Source organism: Homarus americanus, unplaced genomic scaffold, assembly GCF_018991925.1.
Source record: "Homarus americanus isolate GMGI-L3 unplaced genomic scaffold, GMGI_Hamer_2.0 scaffold32583, whole genome shotgun sequence".
Taxonomy (NCBI): Eukaryota; Metazoa; Arthropoda; class Malacostraca; order Decapoda; family Nephropidae; genus Homarus; species Homarus americanus.
In genome coordinates this window covers 24496377-24508457 of record NW_024713129.1, presented here as the reverse complement: position 1 = coordinate 24508457, position 12081 = coordinate 24496377, and the positions used below count along the sequence as shown (strand labels likewise).

Sequence of the window (12081 nt, the reverse complement as noted above, 5' to 3'; positions counted from 1 at the left end):
TTGGTTAAATAAATATATTTAAAAAAATCTATATGATATGGGAGTGCAAGGCACATACACACAGTTACAAGACAGAAAGGACAAGCAACCCTTGTGGGGAGGTGAGGGAAAAGTGACCATATCAGCCCTCCTTCCCCCCACCACACCCTGCCTCTACCACTCTCTACTCCATCTTCCACCTCCTATCTATACCCTCCAAAAATTGTTTAATTAAATAAGAACAAGAATAGAAGAGAAAATAAGAGAAATCATGTAAAGAAATAAAATGAAAAATAGAGAGAAAGAAAGAGTAATTAAAGAATAAATAGAAAATAAAGAAAAGAAAGAAATATTCCTGTGGGAAAAAGGTAAATATTAAATCATTCTCTCATGTTACCAACCTGACCTGATGTAATATCAGGTCACCCATTGGATATAAACTTCTCTCAATTGCAGTGAAGGTGTGGTGATGGATTAGTGGGTCTCATGAACCTGAAGAAGTCTTGAATGAAGATGAAAGTAATAAGCAGTACACTGTACCCTTATTAATTTGGATTTCAGCTTAATTTGTATGTTTTTGTTTTTGTTTTTTTAAAGAATATAAAAATTAAATTCGAAATGAATCTGACAACGTGCGGTTCTGAAAAGTCGATTATTATTAAAGGCATATATTATGAAATGGATTAAGATGAATGAATTATAGAATAAAATATGGATTATATTAAGATACAAAACTATATTTGGGTGTATAGGTGAAGGGTGGTGGAGGACAACTCACCACTCACTACACCCCTGCGATCCATTTATTATGACAGTATGTCGATTTCACCATTATTCCCATATTATTTAAGTTCATTTGATGCCGGGTTAATAGAAACATTATCGAGAAATAATTAATTTTCCCCCAAAATCCAACGTACAATCCCAGATGAGCTAACCTGATACCAAGTACAGTATCATTTCAGAAATTATCAAGGCCCAACTACTTACTTCACAGTGACATTCTCCACTTGTCTTGTTACAGTCATCATCATAGCCCTTCTCAATGGCACAGTGACAAGGGCCACATACTGGGTAACCCCACCAGTTAGTTGGACAAGGTTGGTCCAGCACCACCTCACAGTACTCCCCTGGAAGAGTCAACATATCTGATCATGAAACAAATAATCCAAACAAATCTTCTTAAATTAATTCTTAAAACAAGTAACAGAAGTAATGCAGCAGATAATAATATGTATGATCCATTAAAATTATAAACAACTAACCAGAGAACTCATAGGTGGGACACTCGCACCGGTAACCTTTGGGTGAGTGTATATCATGGACGCAGGAAGCGTTGTTGCTGCAGGGGTTCAAATGACACATGTCACTACACTTTTCACCATAGTAACCGTTGTTACACTGGCAATCATAGCCTTGCCAGGTGTTAATGCACTGGGAGCTGGGTGGGCAGGGACGGGAAGTGCAAGGGTCTGATGCAACACATCCATCCCGTACACCTTCTTCATGGGTGGGGCGCAGCCAGGCATTCTTGCTGTTACCTACGCGGACATCCTGGAAAGTTAGGCCAATATACTGAATATACACAGTACTGTACTTATAATGGATTGGAATTTTGGATTTCTCACATCTGCAGATGTGAATGTGACATCTGCAAATGCAGATGTGACATCCATTTCTAATATATATATATATATATATATATATATATATATATATATATATATATATATATATATATATATATATATATATATATATATATATATATATATATATATATATATATATATATATATATATATATATATATATATATATATATATATATATATATATATATATATCTCTCAGTAAAGGTTCAAATACTTATTCTGTACATATTTCCACTGCTCAAAGCCTCCCCCCTAGAGACTGTAGGCTGGCCACGACTCATCAATGACTGCTTTAACAGGGATGTGTTTTGTTATGGTGCTCCTGATGCATCTAATTTTCTCCATTCTGCCTCCAATAAAGACAACAATGTTTCTCTATATCCATCTTCTCTACTTGTTTTCATCACTTTATTTAATTACATTAAATAACTTTCTCCTACTACACACTCTTCCAAGGACATTTATATTTGCAACCTTTCTTCTGAACCATCCCCCACAGAGTACTGTCAGAGTAAACAATAGATCAATTACGTTCTGTTTGCATTCCATATCCTGATCAATTTAAGTGTTTCCTTTTTCCTAACTATTACTTTTGCCTCCCCTACTCCACAAAATTCCTATAGAACTACAGTACAGTACTTGGTTCTGACATGAATATTAAAACCACAGAGATCCAACACCACTAACCTTAATACAGCCCTTGAAACTAGTGACTTTGGCTGGGTCAGAGGGCTGGACACCCCCTACAGACACCTTCCCGACATACAGGTTGGATATATTTTCCTCAACATTAACTGTCTCTTCATGGTCGCCATAGTCCAGGGTGATCCACACCTCTCCAGTCATCCACTTTACTTCCACATTATGCCAGAGTCCATCATCCATCTGAGCAACTGACAGCTTTTTTGTTGCATTTTCATAGCGGTATTGGATGTAGCCATCCACTAACTGAAAACATGAAGAAATATTTCTTGGAGACTGTTCAGTACACCTTAACATAAAAAGAAGACTATTGATTATCTGCATTTCAAATTACAGTTAACATAAATTATCTACATTTTTAGGCAATTCAAAACTATCAACAATTTTGTCCACTAAAGTAATGTATTCTCATACCATCTCCAATGCCTCGTTCTCCTAAGAAGTTCCTCTACGATACAGGCTGTTTCCCTCTACCTTATGCATATACTACTTTGCCTCTGTTTTCTCTTAGTCATCTTATCTTTTGGCATGTATCTCACATATTCATACCATTACAGAGGGTCTCTCTACACCCACTCCACAATTTACACCTGTTCCTCCAAGCCATATCAATCACCCAATATATTGTCTTGTTTCTTTTTACCTTCCATTTGTTAACCCCAAATAAAATCATCCCTTAACCCATGTTTTGTCTGAATTTTAAAGCATTCTGCTTCATTCAGTTCATATCTTTACTGTCATTTATCAAAGTAGGAAGCATTATATTACAGTATTCCTTAGTTCCTTCTTCACATCCCAGCTTACATGGTATTTTTAACCCACCTGATCCCAGAACCTCCATCTTGTGTGCTTGCGGCTCACACTCCAGGCATTCACACTGATGACTGAGCGACTTTTCTCACACTGCTAGAAATATACAAGACATATACTGTACTGGCACTCACCTCTATGATGCTGTTGGCATTCTGGCCCACCATTGTAATCATGAGGAGGCCAAACTGCTCCCGTGTTCTGAAGGAGAGGCTGTTGAACCATGGCATCTGGATGGTCTGTAGCTGTGGGCTGAACACTAGGAAACCCTCACCAGTGAACTGCTTCACCACCTCTACCTCTGTATGGGATAAAAAAAAAAGCCGTTTTTATCTAAAAACCAGTTTTTGTGATATAGCTCTTGAATGCGACGTCAGCAAATGCTACCTAGTTATGTTAATTCCTAGCCAATTTGCCAGGCCAACATACAGGCAATTAAAACATCTAATAATTACTTAATAAGTAATATTAGGAGGACACGTCACTACCTGGCAATTAATTGCTATTTTCAAAGTCCTTCCTTCATCCCGCCACTATGCGCATCGCGAACCTCATCTTTCCATGCTAACCTGGCTCGTAAGCCATGCCCCTTTTCTATAAAAATAGGTGATTGGTTCATGGAAAATGTTTTAGCTGACCATTTAGTCAAACTAAATATGTTCACAATTAGTAAGCAGACCTGTTATTCTCTAAAATAATGTTAAATAACTGGACTTTCAAAATGCAAATGATTTCAAGGCATTAGCACTTCAGAGAGGACGTTAGAAAATTTTAAATATTTTATCATGAAAGATTGAAGTCAAAGATGAAATTCGCTTTTGAAAGAAGTCTTTTCATATTTCTTTGTTTTGTACCAATCATAAAGAAAACAGTAACAAATGATACCAAAAATATAGCACAATATGTAATGAACTACAGTTTGTATGGCTATATATATATCCCAAATCATTTATATAACAGATAAAACTCTATATAAATACACGCTTATATACACGCAGTTCGGGAGGAGGTAAAACGCTCAGGGGACAGCTACATGAACATTTTCTATTAATCAATCAGCTATTTGTAGCTATAGGTGAGGGGCGTGGCTTACAGGCCAGGTTAGCATGGAAATACTATAGTGGTTTGTGTCCATTATAAAGCATGGGTCCAGTGTTAGCACAGAAGGAAACCAGAGTACCTAGAGAAAAACTTCATTATTTGGTAGGGTCACAGTAGGTAACATCCTTCTCACATCTTGTCTGGAACTGAACTCGGAACATAATGGCAAGAGGCAAGTATGCTACCGTCTAATCACTAGGATGTTCAGTATCACAGGAAATATCATAAGAGGAAAATTAAGAACAACACTGAAAAGTGAACTTCTAGAGAACTAATATATGAGTATTCATGAAGCTTGAAATCACAATGAATATATAAATAAAGAAAAAGATGAGGATGAAAGCACTTGATGCTTCCCCAAATGAGCAACTGTAACTGCTCTACTGGCTAAATGCATACCAGTTCATCCTGAATTTAGTATGAGAAATTATTTCATGAAGCAGAGAAGTTAACTCTAATAAAGTACAGTACTGTGACTGGCAGTAAATTTATCATGCATGAACAAGTAATTTAAAAAAAAATTCAAGTCTTACAAAAATAAAATTATACATGCAGGTTAATGGGAAACAAAGGAATAAATAAAATAGCTAATGTGGTTTAGTCGTAATGAAGAGCTCCTGTAGCATATGAAGTGGATGGTTCTCAGCCACTATAAAATGGAGATGAACTTACATCCTCCCTGACAACTGTGTGTACTGATGCATGGCCAGGAGTGTTGGGATGGTGTAGGGGGCCTAGAGTCCTATTGGACAAAGTCTATAAATGCGTCATTTGCCGCACAATTTAAAACATTTATTTAAAAATCTTATAGCATCCTCAATAGTGGACCACTATACTGGCTGCCTGCAGCTATAGGTTTAAGGGCCAAATACAAAGCAAGTAACAGATGATGTACTGATGGGTAAAGTGGCAAATGTAAACTTGCCAGTATCAGAGAGCATAAGTAATTAAAATAAATACAAACAAATGAGCATAATACATTTTAGTATGATACATTATTACAGAACTCAGAAGTAGACAACACTTAAGGAAAATGACCCACCTTGTGAACAGTCCTTGCTCCCCCAGCCATCCAGGCAGGAGCATATGTAGGTGCCAAAGGTCTCCCTGCATCTACCACCATTCTTACAGGGATTTGATCGGCAGAAACTGTTTTTCTCTGGACATCCAGGGTACGTTCCATTGTCTGCTACAAACCTGCAACAAAGAATGGTATTCAGGGATACCGAATACATATTCACAGCTAATAACAGGTCTATCTACAAAGGTCATTAAAAGCTTAATTTCAATGGGGTCCTTAGTGAGAAAAAGTTAAGTATCTTACAGTAAATTACTGTATTTATTGAATTTTGCAAAATCAAGGTAAGAAACAGGAGCTGAAGTGAATGATAAAACTTACGAGTTAAGGTCTATGAACTTGTGGTCAATATAAAGATCTGAGATGCAACCCTCAAAGTGTTGGTGTTTGACTTGGTAAGTGGTGGGGAGCGCAGGTAGCCCCCCCACCTGCAGTGGTCCTGTCACATCCAGAAAGCGGTGACAGGACTGCGTCAGAATGGCGCACCTGTAGGAAGGAATCACCACCTCAGTTAGTATCTGGTACAGTAAATTCTTATTATTTCTCAATATACAGGTACCGGACCCTTGATCCGGCTCCCAAAAATCTGAAAAGACTAGAAAATCGGCTCTTTTTAAGCTGGCAAATTTTGAAATTGTCACGGTTTGTAGTTAGCTAGTCTGCCACTTTGTTTTGCATTTGGTGGCACAACGGTAGTGTGCACACCTCAGTTTGAGCAAGCAACAGCTGTGTACACTTGCCTCTCTACTGATTTGGTTATATGTCCCCTAACTTAACCTGACCTGGATTACCAAACACCATGTCTAAATGGCCAGCAGACAGTCCACTGGCAAGAAAGAAGTTGAAAAAAAAGCATTTGTTGCTGAGTATAAAGCAGAACGTAGAGTTGCTTCGAAGACTAGACAAAGGTGTTTCTGTGAGGCGTTAAGTGAGGACTATGGTGTTGGTACACTCAGTAAAAAAACTACCGTTACAATTCCTGCGAGAAACAAACTGACACTACAAACGAAGTGTTTCAAAAAGATCCCTGAGGCATTCCTCGCATTGGTAGCCCTGCACATGTATGGGCTCGGCCACACGTGCTCGAAACAAGTGATCGGCACTCTGAAACGAAACCCAGGACAAGGGGCCTTCCAAATTTGCGGGGGTTTGGTTCTAAAAATGGCCGCGAATTGCCAAAGCCGCAAATAACATTTGCGGACCAAGGGGGTAAATTTATTTTTACTTGTGTACAAAGAAATGTATATTCCCTTTATGTGTTTGCCCTTAGGACAAATATTTTTTTTTACCTGTAGAATTGTATATGTGTGTGTGTAGACACACACACATACACACAAAATGCATACAAATAAATAATAATTGGAAAATTATCTCACAAATAATCAGAAACAAATTTATTAAAAATGTGACAGTCTACCCTCAAGTCCATGCTCTATTAATAAAGTCCTGTAATATTTACAATACAGGTAAAGGAAATTACTGTCTCTAGAACGAATGGTTCCCTGCCCCAGCCACAAAAATGCCAGCAACTTTAAAACTACCCACAGACATTCTTGGGTACATCCAGGGTGTCATTCGCAAATAACCGAGAACCGCGAAGTAAAAATCCGGGAACTTGGGGGTCCCCTGTACTAGATTTTCTAGAATTATCAACTGTATGGTAAAACGTTGTTGGGCCGGTTCCATTATGACAGATTGTGAAACTGTGGAGCTATTCAGATGTTTCGGAACAGCATGGTATATTTTCCAATACGAATAAAGAATGACATAATGTGGCATTAGCCCAAAATGAAGTTGCAATACAATACAAATTCTGCCAAACATAATGCATTCCTATATGGCAACTCATCCACCTTCATAGTTACTGTAGTCCACAGTGTGTGGAACATTTAATATAACATACAGTTTAACTTATCAAGATATACAGTACTGACATTCTCCAGCCATATTGAAACAAAGTAATTCAATATTGTCAATGAAATAGCAAATTTCGGCCTACCAAATCAAGTACGATATGTCTCACATTCAGGCCTACCAACCCTCACGAGACAACGGGAATGTTCAGTTGGAAAATCATGGGACCCGACCTGTACAGTAGTTTTTTTACCGAGTGTACATCTACAGTATATGATATAAAGAAACAGAAAGAGCGGACACTTAAGTTTTATACTGACACTGATATCCCCCAACTTAATGAACAAGTGAAAAACTTTACACAAAGCAAAAAATGTTGATGTGGACAGAGTGTTGCTAGAGTGGATTAGACAAAGGGGGAGTGAAAAGATTCCACTTTGTCCTTCAATTGCTAAGGCAAAATCTGAAGAATTCCACAGCTGATGACTCTGAATGAATATTCATCTGAGTGGTTTTAATAGATTTAAACAATGGCAAAGCATTCATAAACTGAATGTTTGTGGTGGAATGGCTTCAGCTGACCAAGAAGTTGCAGAGCACTATTTAGATGAATTTGTTAAATTAATTTCAGATGAAGGCCTTACAACTGAGCAAGTGTACAATGATGATGAATCCTCTTTGTACTGGCATTACATACCCAGAAAAACCTATGAAATGCTAGCTGAGTTTTACCCAGTAAGGTTCAAGGATTCCAAGGAGTGACTTACAATTCTTAAATGTTCCAATGCTGCCGGCACCCACAACAAAATGATCTTCTTTTTTATTTATCATACTTTACTTTTTATTTAAGCACAGTAGACGAGCATATATTTTTTTCATGCTTGTGTGTTTTAAAATACCCAAATTCAGTAGCTGCATCAAGTTCCATACATTTATGTGCTGTATAAGTAAAGTAAATTTCTCCACTGCAAAGTTGACACATTTTTTATTTAACTAATATCTACCAAATAACTAAAAAAAATAATGCAATTAAAATTTAAAAAATTAATAGAGGATAATAATGATACATGTGTGACTAATGTTAATTTGCCAAGTCAACCTTTATAAAGCAATCTATTACATTAAATGTGTGTGGTTGTGGACTGAACAACTGACTCGCCCTCCGTGTACTGGGTGACAGCAGTGCACAGAATGTAAGGTTGTGAAACTCACCAACACAAGGTAGAATCTTGGAATTACTGTACAGCACATTTAATTTTGAAAATGTACTAATTTTTTAATTTAGCTCAATAGATTAATTTAGTTATATTATCATACATTTTTCACATTGGTTCAACATGTTTCGTTTAATACTAAATGTACTAGAAGGAATATTATCAAAGAACATGACAGACTTATCGAGTCAAATCATACAATACTGTATCCAATAAGTTTAAGTTACTCATAAGTATAAAATCATCATACAATACGCAATAGTACACTAAAAATGAAAGCGAGTAGCTTAGATCTGCATACGACAATGGACAGTGAGACACTGTGTGCGGTCGTTACCGTTGGCACCACCTCTCGCCCGCCAATTCCTGCGCGCACGGCGACGGGATAAACGATCGGGGTAAAAATTATCATTTACTGTAGTAGTTAGCCCTCCTCCAACGTGGGGGTTAGGTTCCTCAAACACGGCGTGTTAGGGGAATCCGCGTTCGAGGATCTTAATATTAATGAGTAATAAGAATTGAGGAACCCCACCACATAGTCTCATGAGCTGACTCTCAGACATGTGGCTGCCACCGCACCACGCTGGCTATGTGTATGCTGTAACGTCACATCAAGAGGAAGTGCAGCCACATAGATACATATAGCCATAACCCACCGCCTCAACACATTCACTCCCTATATAAACACATCCATGCACTTCATTTTTCTTATTTTATAATTTATATTATATTTTGTTAATTTCTAAGCCACTTTAGAGTACTGTAATGATTTTTCCACAACTTTTATAGTTTCATTACAAGTTAACAACAAATGAGGTGGGCAGGCTACTGCTGCTGCACTCATGCCACTTTGTAAATTATGGAAAATTTTAATTTTCTCTTCTAATGTCAGTACTTTACAGATTTTCTTTACTCCAACATAACTTGGAGATACAGTACTGTACATTTAGGAGCCATACTGTTTATGATGAGGGGTTATTTCCCATAAAAAACAGTAAAAAGTATATCAACATGGACAGCACAACTCTTTGCCCGACTACAGCTAACACGAGACTGATGCTGATGGAGAGAGAGCGGGAGATGCGAGAGGGAGTCCCGCTGTGTTAATGTGTTAATGAACCACGTAAATACATTTGTTGCATTTATTTTTGCCTGTATAAGTGAATTTGTGTTGAAGGAATACACGTTGGAGGAAGGCTTACTGTATACCCCTTTTTGCAGTTTACTCCCACTACTTTTCAGTTTATTTTGAACAGAGTTCAAAACTCGAAACAATTAAGTATCATTTGAATCAGTTTCATAAGAAAGAATATCATTGAAACAATTATCGAGACACGCTTCATAACAGTTAGACAAAGTGTGTCAGTACAGACAATTTATAAAAATACTATGTGAGTCAATGTGACAAATAATAATAACACTGATAATATGTACTGTATTACAATATATACACAGTAACATTATCGAATATGGAAGGCCGTAATGCTAAAATACTGTATTTTGGTGATCTGTCGGCGTAATATCGGCAAGGCTGTCAGAGTAATCTCATGGAATGTCGATTTATAAAGAGATGGTGTTAAAGGTTATGACACAGTAGTATAATGCAAAATATTGTTTATATATTATGAACTTCCGTGGGAGAAAAGTGCAAAAAGGGGTATTTACGGCTGTGTCCAGAAATTCGGAATAATCCAAAACTTCGGCAACACCTCTGGTCCCAAGCATGCCGAATCAAGGGTCCGGTACCTGTATACCAATTCACAATTACAGTACAGTATGCAAAGATTTTGAATGGACACAACTTTATGACTATAAGATAGTAAAAAATATATTAGTATATATATTGTGTGAGATCTACTGACCTCTGGTATTTATTTAGAGTAATCTTGAATACTATAGTTTATACCTGGACACTTTTGACAGCATTAAAATCTTATAACTTCATGATAAAAGAACCTTTATGACTGCCTTAATATATTTTCCAATTTGTTTTGCTTTCTTACACAATTTTATATAACAGTAAAGTAGTAGATAATGCTAAGTGGGCCTATGTACAAGAGGATATGCAACATGATATTCCTTTAAATTTAAATATATCCTATGATCTGTACTGTTAATTAATATTCAGCATTGCATTCAAATGACATATATATACACATTATATATAAATGGAGAGGATGTTTTAATTTCCCTCACACTATATTTAAACACCACACACCTGGGGTCAAGGATCTGGGAGGTTGTGTTGGCACAGTAGTAGTTGCCGATCTTGTCACCAAACTTGACAGACAGAGCTGTGTCGCAGTCATCTATGCTGATGGTAGCACTCTGAGGATCCAGCATGAACTAATTACTAAAACATTTATGTATGGTTTGGTTGATAAACTTATGGGAATGATCCAAATTAAGCATCTTACAGACTGAACTAAAAATCTGAATAAAATAGTTCACCTTTTAATCAACAACCCATCACAAGCATGGTAAATAAATATTACAAGTGTATGATATAAAAATACTGTATATACTAACTGTTCTTAATGCTTTTACTGTATTAGAAAACACTATACTGTACTGTATAAGTCCCAACACAATTTATTGAAACTCAATTACCCAAGACCTTTAATGTACATTCATTTTATTACAAAACTGGTCAATAAACATATGTACAATTTGTGACTAAAGTTATAAGCATCTATGGCATGCTGTACCGACCCTGTTGTAGTAGTCAACAGTGACGGTGTGCCAATCTCCATCATCGACACCGTCAGGAAGGGAGGCAGAAACCCTTGTGGTGGAGGTGCCTAGGCTGAAGGAGAAAACCACAGTCCCATCCACCATCTCCAACGACACAAAGTCATGCTTCTCATTGTAGCGACCATTGTACAAGAGCAGTCCATTTGACTTCCGGGTGGCAAAGCTGTAAGAAATCCTCTCGTCAGTACTGTACTGTATTGTTTATATTACAGTACAGCAAAAATTCTACAAACAGGAAATAATATACAGTACTTGAATTACTGGTAAAAGTGAGAATTGTAAAGTACTTGGTGCATGATCATGTAGATAAATAATAATAGAGAATAACAGATGAATGTCACCAGTCAACTTACCTGATCTTGATGTGCAGTCTGTGCCGCTGTTTGAGGGCGGGGAAGGTGAGAAAAGAGCCTTTGGAGAAGCGGCGTGATCTTAACTCGCAAGTAGAGGTGTGGTACAGGGAACGGCTACAGTTAGTACAAGTGAACCCACCTGCACCACCTCCATTACCAGCCACTCCTGTACACTTGCTGCCATGCATACACACACCGTCCACACATGATCCGCTTAGCATGTTTACTTTACAGTCTTTACCTGCAGGAAGTAAAGTAGCTCAGCATGTTATAACAATTGTATACTTGCATTAAAGTCTGTGCACAAGCTGAAACAGTATAAACTTGCATGGCAATTTTACTGAATAAAGTTAAATTGAATTGAAACCAGACACAGGATCTGGCTTTCACCTTAAGAAAATATTGACAATACAGCAAAAAGAGTAGTGGTGAAAACTGCAGTGCTCAAATGAATCTTGAGGCTGCAGAATCAATACATATACTGACACAAGGCTCATTTGACCTCACCCAATTTTTATTTTTATTTTACTGGAACAACTTATCAGATTATTGTATGACTATCCAAATGACTTTTTCTTGAT

General features: G+C 37.2%; 1 protein-coding gene across 5 annotated transcripts in view; it reads right to left on the bottom strand.

The window, feature by feature from the left end:
- LOC121869557 (protocadherin-like wing polarity protein stan) overlaps positions 1-12081 on the bottom strand; it is a 56226-nt gene that overhangs the window by 33634 nt on the left and 10511 nt on the right. For all 5 annotated transcript variants that reach the window (XM_042370982.1, XM_042370972.1, XM_042370963.1 and 2 more), the window contains exons 5-13: positions 11501-11741; positions 11106-11310; positions 10612-10721; positions 5647-5811; positions 5290-5444; positions 3281-3447; positions 2322-2582; positions 1245-1533; positions 970-1109 (exon numbers count right to left, since the gene is read on the bottom strand). In XM_042370982.1, the coding sequence (XP_042226916.1) occupies positions 970-1109; positions 1245-1533; positions 2322-2582; positions 3281-3447; positions 5290-5444; positions 5647-5811; positions 10612-10721; positions 11106-11310; positions 11501-11741 (1733 nt within the window). The remainder of the gene's footprint in view (positions 1-969; positions 1110-1244; positions 1534-2321; positions 2583-3280; positions 3448-5289; positions 5445-5646; positions 5812-10611; positions 10722-11105; positions 11311-11500; positions 11742-12081) is intronic.